The following is a 24914-nucleotide window of genomic DNA, read 5'->3' as shown; positions in this document are numbered from 1 at the left end:
TGATGTGTAAACTCAGAAACATAAAAATCAAGCAATGTCAGAAAATGAGGTAAGGAATCCTGATGAATATTGTGAAATTTGGAAATACTAGTCCCTATTTTTTCAGATCTAATTGTCTAATTATTCTTTCCATGTTTCCCAGTAATTATACAAAGCCTCCTCTTTTTATTTTCTTTTACTTAATTTGTTTAAACTACAGCAGAACTTTATACATTGACGTTAAACAATTATCTTCCAATCAAAATTATTTTAAGAAACCTACTCTGGAAATCACACAGGCATGCTGCCAATTTATCCATGTAATGTGAAGGAGAAAAAATGCTGTTAACATTTTTTAAAGTCAGGAAACTACTTTTAAAGCCAGAAAAATACAAAAGTATTGTCATTTAACGGGAACTTTGTTTCATGTCACAGCATAGACTCCTGCCAGAATTCTATGCTATATAACTACTTATATTTTGATTTTCAGCAGATGTAGTCAAAGTTGACAACATTCTTCTGTGAATCATTAGAAAATATTTTCACTGAAAACATATTCTTGATTTAAAACATAAGTGGCCTTATGCGACTTTTTTTTTTTTTTTTTTCTCAACAGCTTCTACCAACCTGTTTTTAACTCCCTAACTTTCCCCACCTTTCCACACCACACACCAACTCTTGATCTGGTGAACTAACCAGATAATGAGTAATACTGAGTATCGGTTTCTCGTAGTTATTGTCTACTTGAAAGAGGGAGAAAAACATACTAAAGTACTAGTTGAACAAAAGTAATTTCCTTCTGTCCCTACTGCTTCGTTAGAAATAATTTATATGTGTTCCAAATTACAGTCATAAAGAATAAATTATGACATAAATATGCTTGGTGTGACACTGTAAAGAATTGAGCATGTATAAATTATGCCCAGAAAATCCACTAGCAAAGCAAACAGATTCCCTGGGATACTGACCTGGATTCAGCATGACCTGGTGTAGGCACGAGCTGGCCCGAGCTACCACTCCTCTAAACAGAACAGCAGAAGACTACAGACCTTGGAAGGCACACATTTGGCCAAAAGATAAATAACCATGTAGTTAGCTGTGTTGTACCTTATACTCACTTAACTATCATCCATGTGCTTTGTGATTCATCTTTAAACAGATCCAGTCCTTCTGCTTCATATACCAACTGCATCAGCTAAAATAACCCTGTACACGTTTCTTGTCTTTGCCTGCATTTCACCAGTTGCAATAGGGGACAAGATTTTACAAAATATGTTTTAAACTGCAAATTGGCTTTTTTTTTTTTTTCCTTCTTTTTTGAAGAAGCCATATCAGAACTTTCTTCAGGAAACTGACCTTTCCAATTCTACACTGTGGACAATTTACTCCCCTCCCACCCCCACCCCCCAAAAATGTCCTCACTTTTAGTGAAACTCTGGACTTCACTGATTTAGAATCTTCCCAAAGTTTTTGAACAAACCTTCTATAGCATGCATGCAAAAGGAGCAATTTTAAGACAGAACTTTGAAATAAGAAACACATGTCAGCCTGAGAAGTTCTAACTCTTACTACTGACAATATCAAAAGAAAAGCCAACTGGGTAAAAGTAACATGAAGAAAAGAAGTAGCAGCTGAATAAATGAGACTCCCTAAATATGAAGAAATGGAAACCTGTCCTAATAGTTGCTCAGAGAGAGTTCAACCAACTGATCCAGCTTCAATGTGAATATGAAAATTCAATTTAATGAAAAATCTACTGCATAAAAGTTCTGTTCCCTTAAGAAAAGGAATAAGACTATTCAGAAAGTAAAACAAAACAAAACAAAAAACCACTAAAAATACCCCAAATAAACTAGTCTCAACAACCTCTTCACCCTTACCATACACACAGAATCAATTCACATGGTTTGTAAAACCAGTTTGGTCACTCCTGGAATTACAGAGATGGGACACAGGCATTCCTTTGCTATTCATCCGATTCTTAACCTGAAGACAAGGCCTACATTTTGCACCATCCTCTCTTTTTTCCCAATTTTATTTAGCAGCCATCTAGCAGCTTTAATTAAATGGACCTCAAAGCATGACCACAGGGGAAAAGACACACAAAAGTATGCAGGGTGAGAAATTTGGTAGCGTACCATCTATGCAAGCAAAATAAATCAATTCTAAAGCCTTTCCAACTCCTGTTTAAAGTAAATGATAAATCAAGAGGAGGATATCAATATTTAAAAGGCAACTATTTCTAAGATTCCTCAATGATCACTAATTTCCATTGCATGAAGAAAAAAAAAAACTTTTCCATGAAGTAAAATTCAATTTTATAAAAATTCATATGCTCTAATATCAAGAATTTGTTCAACGGAATGCAATGGGTAGACTGGAATGGAATGGAAAGAGTAAAAAAGCACTGAACATATAATCTCTGAAACCTCCCACTGCTCATCCTCCATTGTCAGGAATGTTCCTTGAAATCTGGCCATAGAGATTATTGACTCTGTCAAAGCAACATCAACAACTCAAATGATGTTACTGGGATACTGACCTTGAGTTGTTTTTCTAAGGTATTGATGGGTTGTGCTTTGCTGTCTGTCTCACATGGATGCCCTTGTCCCAATGTCAAGTGTCTGTGAGAGCCATTCTGGGGTTAAATGTCAGAAGCTATGGATGAGAGCTCTTTTTCCAGCAAAGGTGAGTGACTCATTCTGGGCCCTGGGAAGGCTGGTTTCACTAGCACCAATTCTAAGCCTTGTATTTCTTAAATTTCTCTTAGTCCACCAGACATATGATCTTTTAGGATACACAGTAGCCTCCTCTGACCATAATCAGGCATCCACGGGGTACCTGGGGAATGTCTGAAACCAGGCCAGGAAGTCTGGGGTTCTCATTTCCACTGGGGGTGCTACTTAGAGGTGGAAGAAGCCAGGTTAGGACAATCGTGCAGTGCGGGGGGCAGTCCTGCATAACAAAGAGTTGACTCTTCCAAATCCTCCCGTGGAGAAACACTGTGGGTCACCCACACTTCCAGTCACATTGTGCCCTTGCACCTCATGCTTCCTCCCCACCATGGTTACCATCAGTGCTTCTCCTGACAAGGAAGCCTAGGATAATTATACCCCCAGAACACATATGGAACATTATGTTTAAGAAGATGTCAAGTCAGTGCGTGTGTGAGCTACAGTGGCCTGTTTTGTCTCCCGCTCAGTGTCAGACACCATGCTCCCTTCTAACGCCAGCAGCCTGCACCATGACAGCTGCTGCATGGAGGGTGAGGCGCAGCCACCTGGACATTCTGCCAAACCACACTCGTCATCTCTTTCCGAGGCACTAGCATGGTATCTAACATCCCCATTAGCTGGGACTCTGGATCTCCCATCAGAATAATAGAAAACGAGAGAATGGGCCACGGAGGGGAGATAAATAATAAAGGGTCACATCATTTCCTGTAATAAGACTGTGTACGTTCTTGAAAAGTTAGTATTACTTTTCAGAGACATGGCCTTTCTCTCGATTTATCCCATGACAGAATGCAACAGAGGAGCACCCTATTTAAGTCAAGCCTATAAAAAACAGAACAATTATTTCCCAGTGACCTTTTATTTCAAGAAGCATTTTCACATACTGTGTTGCTTTAAAGACAAAAGTGCAATGCCCCTGGGGCGCCTGGGTGGCTCAGTTGGTTAAGCGACTGCCTTCGGCTCAGGTCATGATCCTGGAGTCCCTGGATCGAGTCCCGCATCGGGCTCCCTGCTCGGCAGGGAGTCTGCTTCTCCCTCTGACCCTCCCCCCTCTCATGTGCTTGCTCTCTCTCATTCTCTCTCAAATAAATAAATAAAATCTTTTAAAAAAAAAAAGTGCAATGCCCCTAATAAAAGCCATCCTAAGAAAGGAAAGAGAGGAAGACAGAGAGAAAGGGACAACAGAGAAGGAGGGAAGGATGGCAAGGGAGAGAGTGATTGTTACATTTCTACCTTAGAAAGTCTGGTAAGGGCATGAGCATTTCGCTCGAGTAACTGTAAAACTTATCATGCAAACTAGGATTTTCTAAGAAAGTAGAGTATCTCTAACCAGGTCCAGAGGGGACACGGGAACAGTGATGTAAAGTGGGACTGTACGTGGGCCAAGCTAGGATAGAGTCCTCCTACTTGCTACAGAAAGTTTAGAGGTCTCTCTGAGATTCGACCTTGTTTACAAATGGTATTTGAGCCTTATGAGTTATTATGTGGCATACTGTAATGAGAATAATGTGGGTCCAGACATAAAGAACTTCTCACATACAAAAATATGTGATAACTGAGCTGCTTATTCATCCATCCACGTATATAATAAATATTTACTGCTTTCCTCCTATGTGCCAGGCACTATGCTGGGTACCTGAACTGGGTTGAAAAAAATCCCTAAATGATCCAGATATTGAGCTGCTCCTATTAAATGTGAAAAAGAAATATTTCTACAAAACTTCAGCTATCCAGGGCCTTCAAAGTATGGTCATTAGCGTTTAGTCAAACTGTCTGGCTGGCTGAGATGCGCATCGTTTTAAGCAACATCACATTCAATATGGAACCTTCTGTACAGAAATAGCTCCCCAATGCTTTATGGTGCTAAACATAACTTTTCCTTAGAGAGTCAAGATTATCAGACCTAATGAGAATGATTATACAGTACTAAGGCATGCAAATGCCCTCAGGAATTGCTAAAGAATACGGGGCTTCTAGCATTAATGCCAAAACAGCCCGCATGGCTCAGCATTTTGCATTCTTGTACTTATTTTTATCTTTGTCTCCTTTTCATTGTTAAACTGTCATCTGTCAGTATTATAGTGATAATATACCTTATAGGACAATAGGACATTATCTCCACTTTACAGATGAGAAACTTTGAGGCAGAGAAGTGAAGCAGTTTGCTTGAGCTCAAACACCTGGGATTCCAACTCAGGCAGTCCACCACATTCGCCTACCCTGCCATGTAAGCAATGCCACATCTACCTTAATAAGACATGAACTTGAAAACTTTAGAATTATGTAAGAGAAAATAGGCACCTGAGAAATGCAAGCCTGTGAGTTTGGGGAAATCAACTCTATGACACCTAGATTTGTCGTCAGGCATTTTTCTTTCTCAGATATGCCTGTGTAAGCGAAGTTTGTCGGATAACTCAGTTTGCCAAGTTCACTGAGCCTTGGAAATTAATTACAATTAAAATGAAGACATTTTTACAATATAATCTCACATATATTTTGTCCAATTATTCTTAGGTTGGATATTTTCTCATGAGAAATTCAGACGTTTAGGAAGAGTAAAGTTTAATTTTAGTTACGTGAATTTAAATAAAAAGGCAGTTCTTTGGTACAGTAACATGCCAGAAAGACATCAAGTATCAGGTGATAGAAATTTATAAAACACATGAACAAAGAACCCATTCAACTATTGGCTTATTGAAAAGCAAATGAGAACACTGTGTAGGTTGCTAAGACAACAGAGATGTGATGATTAACTGTGAGATAATGAGCAGATCTTTGTGTCTTTATGAATCCAATTTTTGGAATCTAAGCCCTCCTCTGTGTATATATAGCTAAAATTTTAAGAGTATTACTTAAAAAAAAAAAAATGCCTTCAGGCTTTTGAGGTCTGCTCGCGAAGAAGCTTGCAGCCTTCTGCTCAGGACAGATCCCTTGTCGTGGAGGATGTGTGCGGTGGGGCAGAAAGAGGTGTTCCTGGCAGGAAATCAAGTCTGTCTCACAGCAGTGATGGATGGTCTGCCTGTCAGAGATTATTACCCATAGGTCACGAAAAAATTATTTGCAATGGATTTATCAAAACTGAAAATAAATATTTTCAAAATACAGTGAATAACAGAAATTGCAGCTTTTTCTAGAATGTTGCTACTTCGAATTTGACATCCTGGGCTCACTCCCTGTGAGCCACAAGGCCCTCCTCACTGGTGTTTCAGGCAGGCCAGTCTCCCACTGAAGGGCTGTTCAGTGGCTCATCCCCAAGGGAACGCACTCCCCCCAGCCCTACTCTTGCTGTACTACCAGCTCCTTCAAGTCTTTGCTTAAATATCGCCCAATTTAAAACCAGAACCTACTCCTTCCCAATAGTCCACATACTCCACTTTGTTCCCTAGCCTTTATCATCTTCTAAAATAAGCCATCATCCTGCATGTTCCTGTTTCACTCACTGACGAATCTCAAGCACCCAGACCAGTGCCTGAAACATAGAAGATACTCATAAACAGTCACTTTAAGGGCAAGAATCAGTGTTCCTCTAAGAACTACTGAGAAGAAAACTAAGATCTTGTTTCTTCCCACCTTCGATTGGCCCAACACGCAGAGGGCCCTCCAAAAGTTTCTATTTTCTACTCAGTTGAGTCTAGAACTTTGTGCTAAATATACCCCAAGTCCAGAATAATCATAAGGATTTATGTAGCTCAGTAACTCCTAAGCAGATCATCAGCCAACATGGTACACACTCAGAGACCCTCACTACCCCCACCCATAATAATTTGGATTATCAATCTGATGCAAAGTAGGATCTTGTCTTAGCTTCTCAGGTCCTCTGGATAAAAGTCACCAAACAAAGGCTACTTTATGGGATGTGTTACTCTGACCAAATTAATTCAAAGCAGCTAACAGTCTCCAGAAAGACTGTTTCATATTATTAAACATAAAGACTTCAGAGGAACTCAGTTTACTGTAAGAGAGGCTGAACCAGGACCACAGCCATTCTCTGGAACTCATCACTAATAACATGTGGAGAAATCAAGTGTTTTCTCATCGTTAGAGAATAATGCAAGCTGTCAGGAAGAAGCAGCCAGATCCCTCCCACTGCCACCATGCCTATTTCAAGCTGAATCTATTATTTCATGCTTTATAATATGTTTATTGGTTCTTAAGACAAATAAATAATAAACGATGTAGAAAATTTGGAAAATGTGTTTAAACCATGAAAAAGATTGCATCAGATGTCACCTCAAAATAACCCCAATTTGCTCACTGTCTCCTTTTAATAAAGTAAGTCTCAGAGCTAGCTTCCCTGCCTCCAGGCACCTGGGCCGCAGCTGCTCTGTCATCACAAATACAATTTAATCATGTTATTACCTGATCAGCAATCCACCAGTAACTTCCCAATACCTGGAAAAATGCGTTGCCAAAATTTCAAATTTGGACTTCAGGTTATTGGTCACTGGTTGTATTTCTTTGAATGTGTTTGACGGGTTTTTTTTAAACATAAGTCCAAACCTATATACTCATTTTGGCAAGATTATCTTCAGAAAGATAAATAATTTAAACTGCTACATGAAGTGCATTCATCAGACAATTACGTAACAACTGGAAGAAGTGGAGAAAGTAATTTACATTTGCAATGGCATTTGAGAGCTGAAGAGAAGGACTGGGCCCACTGGTTAGCAACTGGTTAGCTTGGGGATGGGGACAGCAGGGGCAAACTTTGCAAGAAGGGTTTTCAGCAAGAGGTGAGTGGAGCGCCTCTTCCTTTGAAGTATGGCTGCCACTTGGCGTAAAGCTCTCTCATGCGATGTTTTCTTTGCTGACAGCAGCTTATAGATGTCGGACCTATGAAATCAAGCTCCAAGTCTCCATACGAGTGAAAGTGATAACCACTGAGTTGTATCTGATGAGGGAAGGCAAGAAAGCAATAGAAGCTGGATTATAGGAAATGAAGGACTTGGGGAGGGGGTGCTGGAGAAAACAGTCTTGGACAAAGGTAGGAAGTAGAGGGCACTTGTTGGGTTATCTGCTCAGCAGTCTTTTCCTGGAAGTTCTTCTCACCCCTGCTTCATAGGTTCCCAGAGGTAGCTCCTGAAAGCCAAGTTTCTGTTTTGGGAACCTGTCCCTCTGATGCCATTCCCTTCCCTGGAGATTTGGAGCTGAGATAAAGAAAAAGAGAGAGATTCTAGGCCAGAGATTTTACCTATAGAAGTATAAATTATAAAATCAGGAGCAGTGTCACATGGGCATTTTCCTCCTACCGTGACACCTTGAGAGAGAATAAGACCAATCAGCCAATCCTCATCAAGAGGTGAAGACATGAAGTGGCTAAGCAGCCAGGACCTGCGTGAACAAGAAATGACCAGGAAGGTGGTCCCTGCTCACACATCTTACAAAATCCAGCAAACTCTCTCTTCTCAGGTTCCCTAAGATACCACATCCTTGTTTAATATTGAAACAACAAAGTGACAAGCAAATAAACAAGCAAAACTCCTCTTTTCTGCCTAAACTGCCTCACAGTGGTAGCTACAACCAATGAGTCCTAACAAAACCACTAGAAATCCAAGCCGGCAACACTCTGCATTAATTTACCCATTTTCCAATCTCATCGACAATTTTCCCACATGAATCAAGTGGGATGCCTCAGCATCTATAGAAAATCCCCATCAGCGGTGCCTGAGTGGCTCAGTCGGTTAAGTGTCTGCCTTCGGCTCAGGTCATGATCCCAGGATCATGGGATCGAGCCCCTTGTCTGCCTGCTTCTCCCTCTCCCTCTGCCTAGTGTTCCCTTGCTTATGCACACACTCTGTCAAATAAATAAATAAAATCTTTTTTTTTTTATTTTATTATGTTATGTTAATCACCATACATTACATCATTAGTTTTTGATGTAGTGTTCCATGATTCATTGTTTGCATATAACACCCATAAGATCTTTTTTAAAAATCCCCATCAGTTTCAGTTTCTAGTCCTTTCTTGTACCTCACTGGGGTTCTCTTTTCCCCATTTCTTCAAATCTTATCTATTCTTTGACATTCAGCCATAGTCCTAAGTCTTCCTGGCAACTCTTCCGGAGCACTTCGGCCTCACGGTGCTCAGGGCTCAAGCTGCACTCTGGTGGTATTCTCCTCCACCCCTCTAGTGAAATGAGCTCATCTGTAGAACTACCAAGCAAGTACTGCCCTAAAATGGATGCTTTCAGGAAGCCAAACAGTACACAAATATCTTATTTGACTCTAAGGTCTATATAGGAAATGAGGGCAGGAGAAGGAAAAAATGAAAATCAAAGTACGTATGTCACTGGTATATCTTTATCTTGAATGTACTTTCCAAGATCCATATAGAGTCATGTATTCTTATTTTGGTTTCCAACTAGAGGAAGAATACGAATTTGAATATCTAACAGATCAGAATAAGGGCAACAGGGCAGTAAGATAACAAGTAGCCCAAATAGTCCCTGGCCTCTCCCAAACAGCAACTAGGTAAAAGCATGTGTGTCCTTATTTTTACCTCATGCACACAATTCTGTTTTTAAGATTATTTATTCATGCTTCTGCATATACTCTAAATGTCCACTAAATACTTTTTCTGATCAATGAACAGGGCAACCCCATATGGAAAGTATCATTAAGAAAGGCTCATGTGACAGCCTGGCAGAAAAGAAAGGCAAGGTCTATATGGAGCCAAGAGAGCCACTTGGAAATTTGTTGTATTAATTCAGAGATAAGGTGAGGACAGCTTGAACTTTCACAGCGGCAGTGGGGAGGGCAGGATAAAGAGATTCCAAACATAGCCAAGAAAAATTAAATACAACTTGATGACCAACAGGACTTGGGAGAGGAAAGAGAGAAAGAGGTCAGAGATTACCCTAGAGTCCTGATGTAGGACACAACTGAGAGAATTACCACTGGAAAGAAAAAATCCTGGGGGAGGGAGTGTAAATATCATAATTTTTTACAAGAGGAGTTTGAGACAGCAGAGCAAAATCTCTAATAAAATTGTCTTAGGGATTTGTGGTTACAAGAGATGATCCAGGAGAGATTACAAGCTAGGTTTGTGCATCTGGAAGTTACTATTCACTAAACAGGTATGTACTGAGGACCTGCTATATGCTAAGCACTATGCTATATACACATGATACAACAGGGACCAGAAAAAGCAGATGTGACCCCTCACCTTGTGGAGCTTATAGTGTAATGAATAAAGCAAATGTTAATCAAATGAGGTGCCTCTGGAGGAGAAGCACACGGGGCCATGCAGCCAGAGGACAGCAGGTCTGGATCACTGTGCCCACCAGGGGAAGAGCAGAGATCCTAGGAGTGATGAGTTGAAATGAGGTTGGTGATCAAAGCTGGGAGGGGGAGCCAGCACAAATGGGGAAGGAGCAGTCCAGCCTCTGCGAAAGGAGAATGGCATCTGTGAGTGCAGACCCTTTTGCAAGGGGAAGCTTGACTGAAATCAAAGCTAGAGGCATAGCAGTAGCCAGAGCATGCTAGGCATGGTGGGCCATGTCAAGACTGGTGAACAGAGGGGCACCTGAGTGGTTCTGTTGGTTGAGCATCCCACTTTTGATTTGGGCTCAGGTCATGATCTCAAGGTCCTGAGATCAAGCCCCACATCGGGCTTCCTGCTGAGCGGGGAGTCTGCTTGTCTCCTCTCCCTCTCCCTCCGCCCCTCCCCCTGCAAGCATGCTCTCTAATACATAAATAAATAAATCTTATAAAAAAAAGAGTTGTGAACAGAAATTACATGTGAAAAACATGAAGTGGAAAGCAAGCAAAAAGATCGAGAACCAAACCTAGGGATCTGAAGACATAAACCAAAAACTAAAAACACATGAGTATGGGAATTAAGTACCAATGATGAGGCCCTTCTTCCCTTGAGCTACAGCTCATTCTTCTCCACTACTGGGTTTAAGATGTCTTGTTCAATTTTGAACACATAATAAGAAACTATTCTGTGAGTACCGGTGTGTAAGGACTTTTCACATGTATTATTTAACTCTCATTTACTCATTTATTCTTAGAAGATAATTAAATTTGGAGAGGAAATACTCCCCCCAAATTAACAAGTACAGAGATAACACTAAGCTGTGTTGCCAATAAAGATACATCACCAGGAGTCCCCAGTGAACTATAGGACAGGGCTGACCAGAAACCTGCATGACAAGATATTTAGAAAACAATAATCTAAGTTTTGAGACTGTTCTTTAAATCTTTAAGTTAACACTAATTGATATCAGGGTTTTAGCAGATACCTTAGACAATCATCTGAGGAAATCAGCTCAATATGCTACCAAGACCCAAAGGGTCAAGATATCCCAGATACTGAGGATAAAATTAATAGCAACACAGAACACATTCTTCATTCTTGTTCAGAATCCCAGCTGTTTCCACACCTGTAAATCTGTCAACATACATCAGAGAAGGCAAAGTGGATTCAGAAAACTTCAGCAAATGCTAGCCAAAATGATGAAGAGAATAGAGAGGTGTCCGCATGAGGCCAGGCTTTGAAATGAGATAGAATGCTTGCACAATTGGAAAGAAAAAGATTAAGTAAGCTATGGTATGACTCAGGTTAAGTAACCATTTTATGATATAGATTAAGTTCCCAGATTGAGTTCTTTCTTTTCAAATCCCCAAATATGAGAATTAAATCACACTCTTAGAATATTTATCCATCATCTATCATTTTCAGGGCAAGTTGAAAGAGGCAGTTTTAAACAACTAGAAGGAATTAATAATTACTTTGTATTGTGATTAGTAATTTTCTGGGTTCTACAGTCTAAAATACTGTAGTCTATAGTATTTGCTAAAATGTGGCTAAGTCTAAGAATTGGCTACATAAACATGGACTGGACAGCTAGACTGTGTTCCTGATAGAACCTGTTCATTGGTACTACATTCTGAAATTTGCAAGTCTGAGAACATGTAATCTGGCAGTAATGAATTTTGATGCTTTTAGAGACAGAATATTAAGCCAGGTGGGCCTCTGATTTGACACAGTGAAATACAAATGTGTGTTTTCACAAAGGGACCCTCACTTTTTACTGCTATGAAAAAATACAGCATTTACGTTTTTGACAGGAAATTCTATACCAACAAACATTTCAGACTTCTGGAAGCATTACAATAATTATTTTACTAGCAAATAAATATGTACAGTTTAATGCCTTAAATATAACATTGTTAAATGTTTACATAATATGAATTAGTTGCATTTTCAAAGATTTTATACGTAGACACTAAATACATCAAATTCCTGAGGCTCACTGAAATATTAGATATTACACTGAGATTCATTCCGGTGCTTCTTTAAAAGCTGGAGAGTCATTTTGCCTTTCTCTTGATAACTGTAAAGTCAATATAGACTAGGGCAAGTCACAGCACACAACCAAGCCTTTGCTGATTTCAAGAAACCCCATTTCTCAGCAAACCAAATTTCTCAACCTAGGAAGCGGGGAAGAGTACACCCTCACCATTACCCACTGAATCATTCTGTTTTACCTTCACATGGAAAAACGATCACCTTAGCTCATAGGTACCATGAGTCCTTCCCATATTTGAATACTCCTCCTTAGATTCCCCTACTCTAATCTGCTGGTGGTTGGTATGTGGGCAGGCTGAGAGAAAAGGAACAGATATATTTCCTAGAAGTCACTTCACACAGTCAGTTTCACCAAAACGTTTATTTCCAGCCACTCCTTAATTCACTGCTTAATTTACTTAATTCCTTAATTCACTGAAGTAGAAAACAAAATTGCCAGATTTGTGTTTTATTTCCTTTCTGTGTTCTTGATCTCTTCTTGGTGAAAATGCTGTATAAGTTAGTGACCCAAATAGGAAAAAAGTGAAGGGAAACCAAATTCCACCAAAGGAAATCACCAAAGAAGTCATTCAGGTTATCATGAGGACTATTTTAACATACAGCCATATTTGCATATAGGATATTTGCTAAGAATGTAATTACAGAATGAAATAAATTATTTCCTCACCTCTTACCAGAAAGAACTGGAAGTAGAAAAGTTAAAAATATGTGAGACTTAAAGAAATTTCTATTAGCTTCACTTGTCCAGAATCTATTCATTATAGTATAATTAAACAAGATCCATGTATTTTCAGTGAAGACTCAAAGGAGGCACAAATCTACACAAATAAATTCACCATCAGTTCAGGGGAAAAATCAATATAAAAATGGTATTTCCATTCATGTTTTAGGATAGCCTATCCAGTAACAGACAATTTTAGGGTATGATAAAGTATGTCAAAAATACAGATTTTAGTTTTCTCTCGTACCCATTTTATGGTTAACATTAATTTTAGGAACAAAGGCCAACAATACTATTACATGATTAGCAACATGGAGGAAAGCAAAAAAAAACAAGGTCAATTTTTCTACGAAGTACATTATATCTCTTCCCATATGACATCAAGTTCAATACAGTTTTATGAGCCTGAGAAAATGTAGTTCCTAATATCTGACTTTTAGTGTATACATATAATGTTATTTCTAAGAAGACATTTTTACCTTTCTTACGTAGATCTGTAAAGTCTATTTTTCTCAATCTACCAGTCACATCTGCAGCCCAAACATTTCTTTCCAAAAGAGAAAAAAAGCCAAGCAAGACAAAGAATTTGCTGATATACATATGTCACCCTAAGAATTTTCCTTACAAAGTCTCCACACCCAATTTAATTACTTCCCTACTGTAAAAACACTTTCCATCTACATTTATTCTAATCTTTTCAAATCCAAGACCAACACACTATAAAGCTAGCTAAATAAATGAATTATATTAGCTTTAGGTTCCAAGTGAGGCAGCACTTTATAAGGCAGTGGGTCTCCAGCTTGCATGCATTTTATGCTGATGCAGTATTTCATTTGGAGCTCAATTTTTTACTTTAGATTTGTTCAGAATAGAATTATCTAGCCCCGGGCTTTAAATCTCAATCTGAATCAATCAATCTCTCTCCTTCTTTCTCTATCTTGTGCTCTTTCTCTCTCTGTCTCTCTCTTACACACAACACAGGAGAAGGGGGGGAGGGAAGGAAGGAGAGGGAGAGAGAAAAAGAGAATACAGGAAGGTCTGTGGTTCCTAATGAGCACAAAAGAATGTAGCCATATACATATATTGCTAAAGCAATGTTGCACTGTGTGTGTGTGTGTGTGTGTGTGTAACAGGTGATAAAAACTGAACCCCAGTACATGCATACAATAAATACTATTTTTGGCATTCTCGGATTCGTTGACTATTTAGTAAGTTATTGTATCATTTTTGTGCAGAATGATATTTTGCATATTTTTATTCTCTTGGCATTCCGTCATTGCATTAACCAAGTGCCAGTTTTAGCACTCTACTATCTAATACCTATGAGTAAACAGAGAATAGCCATGCCTTTATGTTACTGACACTTTTAGGGTGTGGAGATTATCCCTTGCACCAGAAGGTAGGAGAGGAGACCAGCCAAGATCAAAATGTGTAGGCTATCTTGAACCAATAAATGATTATTGGTCATGTTGAAGGTCTTTCCATATTGTATTTTAGTAAGTAAGGACTCTTTGTTTTTGATATTACAAAGCTTTAGAGTCACTGGAAACAGATTTGCCTATTTTGACCTATTTATATTGCAAATTAGAAAACTTCTAGAAGCAGCTCATCTGTGGCAACCACCTCTTGGTTTCCAGGAAGTAAAGATATTTTTTCAATTAATATATATTACACATTACATATTAATGTAATAATACATTCTATGTTATAAAATAAAATGTATTTTAAATAGTCTTTTTAAAATAACCACAATTTACCTTAGAAACAAAATTGTACTCTTAAAGGCCATTTAAGCTGGGATTTGTTAGATAAAAGGAAATGATCTAATTCTGGTTCAAATACACTGAGTTCAAAATTCCCTGCTTTTCATCTAAGTTATTTATATCAATTGTGAACGCAGTTTGGTGGCTTTCTGCTTTTTTAAAATTTCTTTAAGCATAACACCATGTCCAAAAATCCTAAGTAGACTTAAGGGAAAAAAATTTGATATGAAATGTCAATAAGGATGATGATATTGCTCTGTTTTTTGTTTTTGTTTTTGTTTTTTAACTAATCCTCAAGATCAGCTTTGCAAAAATTATTTAATTACTTAAATAGCAAGTCATAGGTAGGTCACTCAGAAAGGTCAGCAAATGGTTAGGAAGGAAATACCCACAGGATTAGAGCTTAGACCTTTCTTTTTCTCCATGCATCCTGGAATTACTCTGCTTTGTAGGGAAACCTTTAATGGTTCATCCATTTCCTAATGCTCCGATAAGCTACCTGTTTATATTTTGATATCTAATTATAAAGGATAAAGATCAAAATGTCAAAGAACAAATGTCAAAACTTCTATATCATATTTGTATACTTTTGATGGTCCAAAGGAAAAGACCATTTATAATCATTTTAATATAAGATGTATCAGAATTAACTACAGGAATATCATACTGTATAAAATGAAGGAAGAGGTATTCAAACTGTCAATGTATGCCACATAATATATACTTGTTCTCCAAAAAAAAATATGGTGGCCATAAACATTTTCGCTAGATGTGTGTTGCTGTATTATACCAAGAAAATCACTATTTATATCATACACTGGAGCAAGGAGGACAATTAAGACCCATCTCACCATTAAATTTAATTTCTTAATGTAATAAGCTAAGTTACATCATTAACATCATACTCAGGTTATGCTTATTACTGTAATGGTATTTACAATACTTTTTAAAATTCAAGCCTGGATTTTGAAATGAAAATGTGTGGGCCTGGGCGCCTGGGTGGCTCAGTTGGTTAAGCGACTGCCTTCGGCTCAGGTCATGATCCTGGAGTCCCAGGATCGAGTCCCGCATCGGGCTCCCTGCTCGGCGGGGAGCCTGCTTCTCCCTCTGACCCTCCCCCCTCTCATGTGCTCTCTGTCTCTCTCATTCTCTGTCTCAAATAAATAAACAAAATCTTTAAAAAAAAAATGTGTAGGCCTGAAAATATTGGGCATCTGGTCTAAGCACAAACAATAAAATGGTGCTAAGTTCCTGTATGTAGTGGTCTGACCACTTTATTGCATCATTTCTACAGGCTCCAAATAACCAAAAAGAGAAGTCCAGGTCAATTTTGATTTTTCCAATTTGACAGCATTCTCAAACTCTAGCAATGTTTTATCAAAAGAAAAAAAAAAGAAAGAAAAAGAAATACTATAGTTTTATTGGTAAACACAGATTTGAAAGTTGAATTATTCAGCTTCTGGAAAAATTTCAGATGTGAATACATTGTAAGAAAAGATCAGAAAGAAAAATGTAGCTGAACTCACATAGTGAATGGAAAGGGAAGAGGTTTTCAACTATTTCTAGAGGATGTTTCTACTATCATTCTTTAAAGCTGACTTCAATCAGAAGAATGGTACCCAATCCTTTGGATTGGATTCTGGTTAACGGTACCCTAGCCAATACAAAATGTTTTCATAAAGAAAAGTTCTTAAAGAATCTCGACGTTTCAAATCACAGTTGTATCTGGAGTATGACATCTTACTAGTTAGTTCTCCAAAATTGCCATTTTCCTTAGTAGAGTCCCGGCCTCTATTTTACAGTACCTGGAATTCTGAGCTTCTGAAACGTCGGATTCTGTGCACGTTTTCTTTACCTGTAAGAAAAGAGGACTAGTTATTCTCATATGAACATACAACTTTCTCACACAGGTTCACACACTTGGTAAAGTGGATACAGCTCTTCTCACCGAGATTTCTATAAAATAATCCCCGAATTTTCCAGGGGTAGCATGCAGTGCTAAACAGCGTATTTCATTATTATCCCATATCAGCTGCCAAAGGCGCTTCCCTAGACTCCAACGGTACGTAAAATGTTCAGCTGAAATGGCTTGGGACTAGCCTAACTAGGAACAAAGCAACCAAAGAACCAGGTTTCCCACTTAGGAACAAGAAAGCCATACTGTTCTCAATTCACTAAGAAGTGTTTTTCCAATTAATACCGCTTCTGTCCCCTACCACAGTGCACAATAATAAACACCAGGTTCTGGGGGCAAAGCATCATATTAGTTAAAACATTCACATATTAATTTTCATTTTCTCAATCCAGTGGCTGTATGTTTTATATATTTCTCAGCATATCAATTAAGTTTCAGCAGGGCTCACAGACTTCTCACATATATTTGCAGTATATTTTGCAGACTGTATTTCCACTTTGTGGTTTTTAGCCCATAAAAGGTAAAGAATGAAAATAACTTTTGCTTCTAGGACTTGCTAACCATTTCTGGACAACAGTGTGCAATACATTCTCTGAAAGAAGGTAAAGCACAAATCCATTCTCTTTCACAATTTAACTTCAAGCACAGATACTTTATCTGATTACTATGGACTTAATGGTATATCATATGCAAAGGAGACTCAATTTAAAAAATTCCTTAGTTAATATGGAGCATGAACAATATACATTTACAAGTCTACTGTTAGACACTCTGGGTATTAATACTGTGAGGGTCCATCTATGCAACCTACAGAATCCAAGGCATTTTAAATTCTAATATGAAACTTGGAAGCGAAAAATAAGTCTACTAGATATACACCCTGGGCACACATCATGGGTGTTAACTGTGATACAAACGGCATCATTTAAGAATAAATTTTGAGGGGCGCCTGGGTGGCTCAATCGGTTCAGTGTCTGACTTTGGCTCAGGTCATGATCTCGGGGTCCTAGGATCGAGCCCTGCATCAATGCAAGGCTCCCGGCTCAGTGGAGACTCTGCTTCTCCCTCTCTCTCTGCCCCTCCCCGCACATGCTCTCTTTCTCTAAGAAATAAAATCTCTTAAAAAAAGAGTAAGTTTTGAATTTTAAAGATGCAGCATTGTCCTTCAAGCTCATACATTCTTTCGTCCTCTGACTCAGAAGAATACTTAAAAAACAAACACAAAAATCTCCTATGCTTTTAAATATCTATGTCTTCTGCTTTCATTTCTAAGCCTAGACATTTTCATCATCTGGGAAATCAATTATGTTGCTTGATTAACCACACTCTCTTTTGCATCCTGTGTATACATTTATACAGTATGAAAACAAAACTGATGAACAAAGAGATTATTATCCCTGTCTAATCATGTAACAGCTTCTATGCTCTTAACATGGAACTCAGCACCACGAGATGGAAGGGTGAAGAATATTTGCAAGAGCAATTAGTTAAAAAGAAAAAAAAAGTTAAAAAAAGGAATACTTTTCTTAAGATATAAACAAAATTTACTACAAAACCCACAAAAGTCTTACATCCACTAAAAATTGTCCAAAAAGAAAAAAAAGTACTACAAGGGAAGGATACCAGAACAAAATCCTTATTTCCCACTTGTTCCTTCCTATGATTCTTCACCAGAAACTATATGAACTGTTCAATGAATATGCAGAATCACCTCAAAGTGAATGTTACTTTCTTCAAGGCTATGATGATTAGACTTTGGGACTGGCTGTAGAAGCTGCAGACCACACTAGCAAATTAGACATATACTCCCACAGCAAGAGTCAGAACCAGACAAGCTTCCTATGACTTACAAAACAAGGAATTTTTTAAATACTCATAGCTTTTATAAAGCATCACTCTCCAAATAATTAACCAGAAAGTTCTGATTATTTTAATTTATCTTCAAAGTAGTAATTATAATGGCAGAGAACACATCCACTGATTATTCACTCTCTAGTACCCACTGAGTCTCAGATTCATAGCTAATGCTTAATAAGTATATGGTGAAAGACTGAAGTAGATACAGATATTCTTTATCTATACATATTGCTAAAGCTATAAATTCTACAAAGTGATTCTTTTTAGGAGTTTCATCCATTTGTTCATGGTCCAATGAGGGAAGAATAATATTTAGAATACCATGACTGCTATATGAAAGGTCTCTGCAGTGTTATGGATGCTCAGAGAACAATCTACCCCAGCCAAAGGAAGATGGGGATAGCAACAAAGGAAGTGACTTCTCAACCGAGTCTTAAAAGACAAAGTCTTCAAAGACTAAATCTGGAGAAAGGAATTTCAATATCATGGGATTTGCCAGAGGAATCTTATTATGAAGAAGGCCTTACACATGACAAAGAATTCAGAACTTAATCTTTGGGCACTCAAGACCACTGAAGAGTTTTAAGAGACAGCCTCGTTAGAGATGATGTAGAAGATAGTATAGAAGGGGGACAAAGTAAAGCCTGAAGAGACTAATAATACAACAGGAGAGAGAGTTTAAGCTCCATGAAAGCAGGGATGGCATTGATCTTGCAATTACTACATCCCTAGCCTTGAGTAGATGCTCCCAGTTATGGTCTGAATGTGTCCCCCCCTGAATTCATATGTTGAAATCCCAACCCCCGAGATTACAAAGTGGGTGGGCCTTTGGGAGGTGCTTGGGTCATCAGGGTGGAGCCAGTATGAATGGGACTGATGCTCTTGTGACAGAGACCCTACAGAGCTCCCTAGACTTTCTACCACGTGAGGACACAACAAGAAGGCACTGGCTATGAACCAGGAAGCAGATCCTCACCACACGACCATGCTAGTGCCATGATCTTGGATTTCCAGCATCTGGAATCATCAGAAATAAATTTTTGTTGTTTATAAGCTACCCAGGCTGTGGTGTTTTGTTAGGGCAGCTCAAATGGACTCAGGCACTCCCCAAATACTAGTTTACTAAGTGAATCACATTCAATCCATTGGTGAGAGATAGTGACAACCTAAATTAAGACAAAAGCCATGAGGACAGAGGTGAGAGGATATTTTTGACAGATATTCCTGAGACAGAATTGACAGAATATTATTACTGACTGAAACAAAGTATCAAGACGAATATGATCTGATCTTTTAATCTGTCCTTGAAAAGAAATTTTGGTAATACCAAAGACCAAAAGAGATGTTAACTTATAACTTCTTTAAAATACTTCAAAAACCCCTATCTTATTTCTGAGCTGATGGAAAAAAGTTAAATGAATCATTAGGAAACTTTTATGTTTATTGTGTCTTGATCACAGAACTAGAAACCAAATGGATAGTTTTAACTAAATTTGAACACACCCTCCCATCTGAAAGAGCAACACTTCATTAAATGGTGGCTGCTGAAGTATCTATGCTATTGGAGAAAGAATATCCTTACAAAATATATAGAACCTTCTGTTTTCAGTGACCACCAATTTAGTTTTGAATTTGTTTTTGAAAAAAGTCAAAACAAGCAGGCCAAGAAATGAGGCAAAATTTCATGCCCATAATTTAAATCAAATCCTAGTTTTCATAAGACACACAAGGACGTGGGCAAAAAATATGCCAAGAGGAAAAAGATGAATAGTGCTAAATCCTTTCAATAGGCTGCACTGATGTGAATTTTTGCCCTACTTAACATTATAAAAGTACAGGCAAAATCAAAGTGAAATGAAAAAGAATTACAAGTTTATTTTAAGAAAATAACTATTCGGTATGTAATTAACATAAAAATATCAAAACACCAAATTTTTGGAATGACTGAATGAATGATAGCAGAAAGTTTATTATATGCCAGGCACAATGCTTAGGTATAAGCTATTTTTTTCCCAATTCATAGATGAGAATACTGAGGACCAGGAAGATTAATCTGCAAGCAAGTTGTGTAAGAAACTTCAATTCCAGATTTAGAAAGGCATTTTAACCTAAAGAACCTAAAATTTTAAGAACCTAAAATTCATAAACATCCAACCTAAAATGTTTAAAATGAAGATCAAAATGCCTTGTTATTTACAAGTTGAATTTTTACTACAACATAACAGTGATAATTGCTGTCATTTATTAAGCAATTACTTTTTTCCACTCACTGTGCTGGACTATGTATATATGAAATCTCATTTAATCTATGAAGACAGGTGTGATGGATGAAATTCTCCTTTTACAAATAAGAAAACTAGTGCTCAAAGAGGTTAAACAACTTGTCCAATGTCCCACAGCTAGCACTAACAGGGATGGAATTAGAACTGAATACTATGCATCAAGCCTTTCTTTCTCTCCTATGCTAGATCTGCAGGTTGCTTTTGGTAAGTTTTTTTAAAACTAAGAGTTGAAACTATCATCCCATGGGGGGGGGGGGAACATTTTTAAAGAATCTACTAGTTATTTCTTATAATACATCAACCATTAAAGGAATCTTTTTTTTTTATTATGTTATGTTAATCACCATACATTATATCATTAGTTTTTGATGTAGTGTTACATGATTCATTGTTTGTGTATAACACCCAGCGCTCCATGTAGAAGGTGCCCTCCTTAATACCCATCACCAGGTGAACCCATCCTCCAACCCCCTCCCCTCTAGAACCCTCAGTTTGTTTTTCAGAGTCTATAGTCTCTCATGGTTCGTCTCCCCCTCCAATTTCCCCCCTTCATTCTTCCCCTCCTGCTATCTTCTTCCTTCTTTTTTTTTTTTTTTTAACATATAATGTATTATTTGTTTCAGAGGTACAGGTCTGTGATTCATCAGTCTTACACAATTCACAGCACTCACCATAGCACATACCCTCCCCAATGTCTATCACCCAGCCACCCCATCCCTCCCACCCCCCACCACTCCAGCAACCCTCAGTTTGTTTCCTGAGATTAAGAATTCCTCATATCCTAAAATTTGTATGGAACCAGAAAAGACCCCGAATAGCCAGAGGAATGTTGAAAAAGAAAAGCAAAGCTGGCGGCATCACAATTCCGGACTTCAAGCTCTATTACAAAGCTGTCATCATCAAGACAGTATGGTACTGGCACAAAGACACATAGACCAATGGAACAGAATAGAGAGCCCAGAAATGGACCCTCAACTCTATGGTCAACTCATCTTCGACAAAGCAGGAAAGAATGTCCAATGGAAAAAAGACAGGCTCTTCAACAAATGGTGTTGGGAAAATTGGACAGCCACATGCAGAAGAATGAAACTGGACCATTTCCTTACACCACACACAAAAATAGACTCCAAATGGTTGAAAGACCTCAATGTGAGACAGGAGTCCATCAAAATCCTAAAGGAGAACACAGGCAGCAACCTCTTCAACCTCAGCCGCAGCAATTTCTTCCTAGAAACATTGCCAAAGGCAAGGGAAGCGAGGGCAAAAATGAACTATTGGGACTTCATCGAGATAAAAAGCTTACGTACAGCGAAAGAAACAGTCAACAAAACCAAAAGATAACTGACAGAATGGGAGAAGATATTTGCAAATGACATATGGGCTAGTATCCACAGTCTATAAAGAACTTACGAAACTCAACACCCAAAGAACAAATGATCCAATCAAGAAATGGGCAGAAGACATGAACAGACATTTTTCCAAAGAAGACATCCAAATGGCCAACAGACACATGAAAAAGTGCTCAATATCGCTTGGCATCAGGGAAATCCAAATCAAAACCTCAAGGAGATACCACCTCACACCAGTCAGAATGGCTAAAATGAACAAGTCAGGAAACGACAGATGTTGGCAGGGATGCGGAGAAAGGGGAACCCTCCTACACTGTTGGTGGGAATGCAAGCTGGTGCAGCCACTCTGGAAAACAGTATGGAGGTTCCTCAAAAAGTTTAGGATAAAGGAATCTTTTAAATTGGGCTACGGAAATATCCTGTCTTTATCAAGCACTGGTAACATTGAAAGTCCATATCAGCAAAGTGAAATGGAGTTCTGAAGTAAAAAGGGACATATTTTAATTCATATTTATTTAATACTATTAACCTGAGAACAAGATGATCTGAGGAAGCCCATGAAAGTATCAGCTGGTTCAACTAATTGTAAAATATTAAATGTTTTTAAAAGGGTCATCTAATTAAAATGTGTTTAATGAGAGCATACGTTATATTCCTAGAATACAGCTGGAATAATTACAAGAAAATACTTTTTCATTCCATTATGTAATTTGGAATTCAGATATGACCAACTTTCTAAAGTATTAGAAAATATGAGAAATGTCACAACAATTGATATTTCAGTTTTATTTTATTATCTTCACTAAGTCAGAACCTAAAGGTAACTGAAGTTACATACCTATTCTGCTTTATTGGGAAATTATTTATAACTTTATCCAATCCAGTCATAAAATACATTTTATAACATGGACGTCAATATAAGATGCTAGGCACTGACATGTTACAGTATTTGTATAAATATTGTTTATTCAGTAAGATTTGCATTTTATTCACATTTGAAATACAACCAAAGTTGACAATCTTAATTTTTGTTGCTGACAATAATTCTGTGTCACTTTGTGTTTACAAAGAATTTTCCATGCAATAGTCTATAATATAATTTGCATTTGGAGAGCAACTAACAAAATATAAAACTAGGTGTGTGAATTAATTTTTAAAAATTGAGCCAATATAATAATAGTTAGAATATTCAACAAAATACATGATTTTTACTATGGAGGCTTTTGCCAAAAATTATTCTAGTATTTATTTACTTGGAATAATCAAATAGAATATATGTTTATTTTGTAAATATGACATTTACAAGTTAATACCACTCTAGAATTTAGCATAGGATGTATACTTTAATGAGATAGTCTAGGATATTTGTGCAACCAAGTAATTATAATTTATGTTAAGAAGATCAGCACAGAATTACTATTCTGCTAGTAGCCCCAAACAAATACACACTTAGTCACCATCTAGACTGGCTTCAACTAAAATGTCTCCACATTCCTCAACAAAACCTATTTTACATTTTTCTATGTGCTACAATTCATTTCTTGACTTCTAAAAACTTAAGGCATAAAAACATCTTTGGAACACAAAGGTTGTCACGTAGAGTTTTTAAAAATGTGTCACTGTTTTAATAATGTCCATACAAACTGAGAGGCTTCTCAAAATAAAATAAGTAATGTAAAATAAAATGCCATTGTGCCAGATGGTGGTCAAAAATTAAGGTCTTGGGGACAGACTTTACAAAAATCTAATTACTAAATAATCTAAATCTACTTTTATAAAGTATCATTCTTTCTTAGAAACAAAAATCTTGCAGTTCTAAAATGCATACATTTCTGAAATCCTTCTCATGAAGTTCGGAACGTTTCTTTACTCTTCCCTTTGCTCAGTATATTCTTTTCAACCTCTTTAACATTGCTTCCCCAAGCTTCTCCCCTGCAACACCAAGTATCATTTTCCCAAAGCCCAAGTTATTCATTTATTATAAAAGTGAGGGAACTCTACAATGTAACTGGAAATCTGCATCCATTTCAGTTCATAGAAAAATTACCATATCCTTTCTTTAACTGCTATACATAGATAAAATACAAAGATCCAATTGAATACTCTGTTTTTAACTACAACAGTAAACAAAATAAACATATATACTAAGAACAGTAGGGTTAGAGTGCTAATAAGTAAAAATCCACAACCAAAAACCTGAAGTAGAAATTATTTTACCCCTCTAATACTGGACTGTCATGGGCAAGATCTTACTTGATTTCTGGCCTTGAAAGCAGGGGGCCTTCCAGGACCCAGGTTTGGGGGAGGGAGGTTATACAAAATCACCCACTGGGGAGGAATTATATTTTAAAAGTAAAAAATCCTACAGGCTATAACTCTTCATCAACTACAATTGTCACAACAGCGTTCACATTATTTGAGAGTTCATTGCAAGGTTGGATATATTTAAAACGTAACTTAGTAACAATGACTCAGGGAAGCAAAGCATGATTATATATGTACAGCATATAAGTATTAAATCAAACGTCAAACCTCATAAGCTTTTAGAATTTGGAAGCACATTTTCTCCTTAATTATGCCAGAGCCCTTTGTCACCTGCCATAAACTCCACATACACTATATGAAATATCCAGGAAAATTTCAAACTCCTTCTAATGGTATGTTTTTTCATTATTACCCAACAGGGACTATATCAAAGGTAACATAGTACTTAAAATGCCACAAAAGGAACTATAAGATGCCTTAACATATCATGTTACAGCACATATGAAAGGTTTTTTTTTTTTTCCTTCCAAGTTTGGAAACGAGACTAGACTGTTCAACCATGATACTCTGTCTAAATATGATAGATAAGTCTTAAAAGGATTTTTTTTTTTGTCTCACAAATGTGTACTATAAAAACGTAAGAGATATTTACCCATAAATCTTGATCTCATTTATACATTATGTTTACATGTTTCTTGTCCTGAGTATCACAAAGCAGACAGTATTAAAACAA

The 24914-nt window shown here is 37.5% G+C and overlaps 1 protein-coding gene across 11 annotated transcripts in view; it reads right to left on the bottom strand.

The window, feature by feature from the left end:
• The window catches only part of EYA4 (EYA transcriptional coactivator and phosphatase 4), a 264919-nt gene that overhangs the window by 109999 nt on the left and 130006 nt on the right, over positions 1-24914 (bottom strand). For all 11 annotated transcript variants that reach the window (XM_034990685.1, XM_034990687.1, XM_034990686.1 and 8 more), the window contains one exon: positions 16319-16368. In XM_034990685.1, the coding sequence (XP_034846576.1) occupies positions 16319-16368 (50 nt within the window). The remainder of the gene's footprint in view (positions 1-16318; positions 16369-24914) is intronic.

The sequence above is a fragment of the Mirounga leonina genome, unplaced genomic scaffold (genome assembly GCF_011800145.1).
Source record: "Mirounga leonina isolate KUSES-001 unplaced genomic scaffold, KU_Mleo_1.0 Mir_53, whole genome shotgun sequence".
Lineage (NCBI taxonomy): Eukaryota > Metazoa > Chordata > Mammalia > Carnivora > Phocidae > Mirounga > Mirounga leonina.
This window is presented reverse-complemented; position numbering and strand designations above follow the sequence as displayed.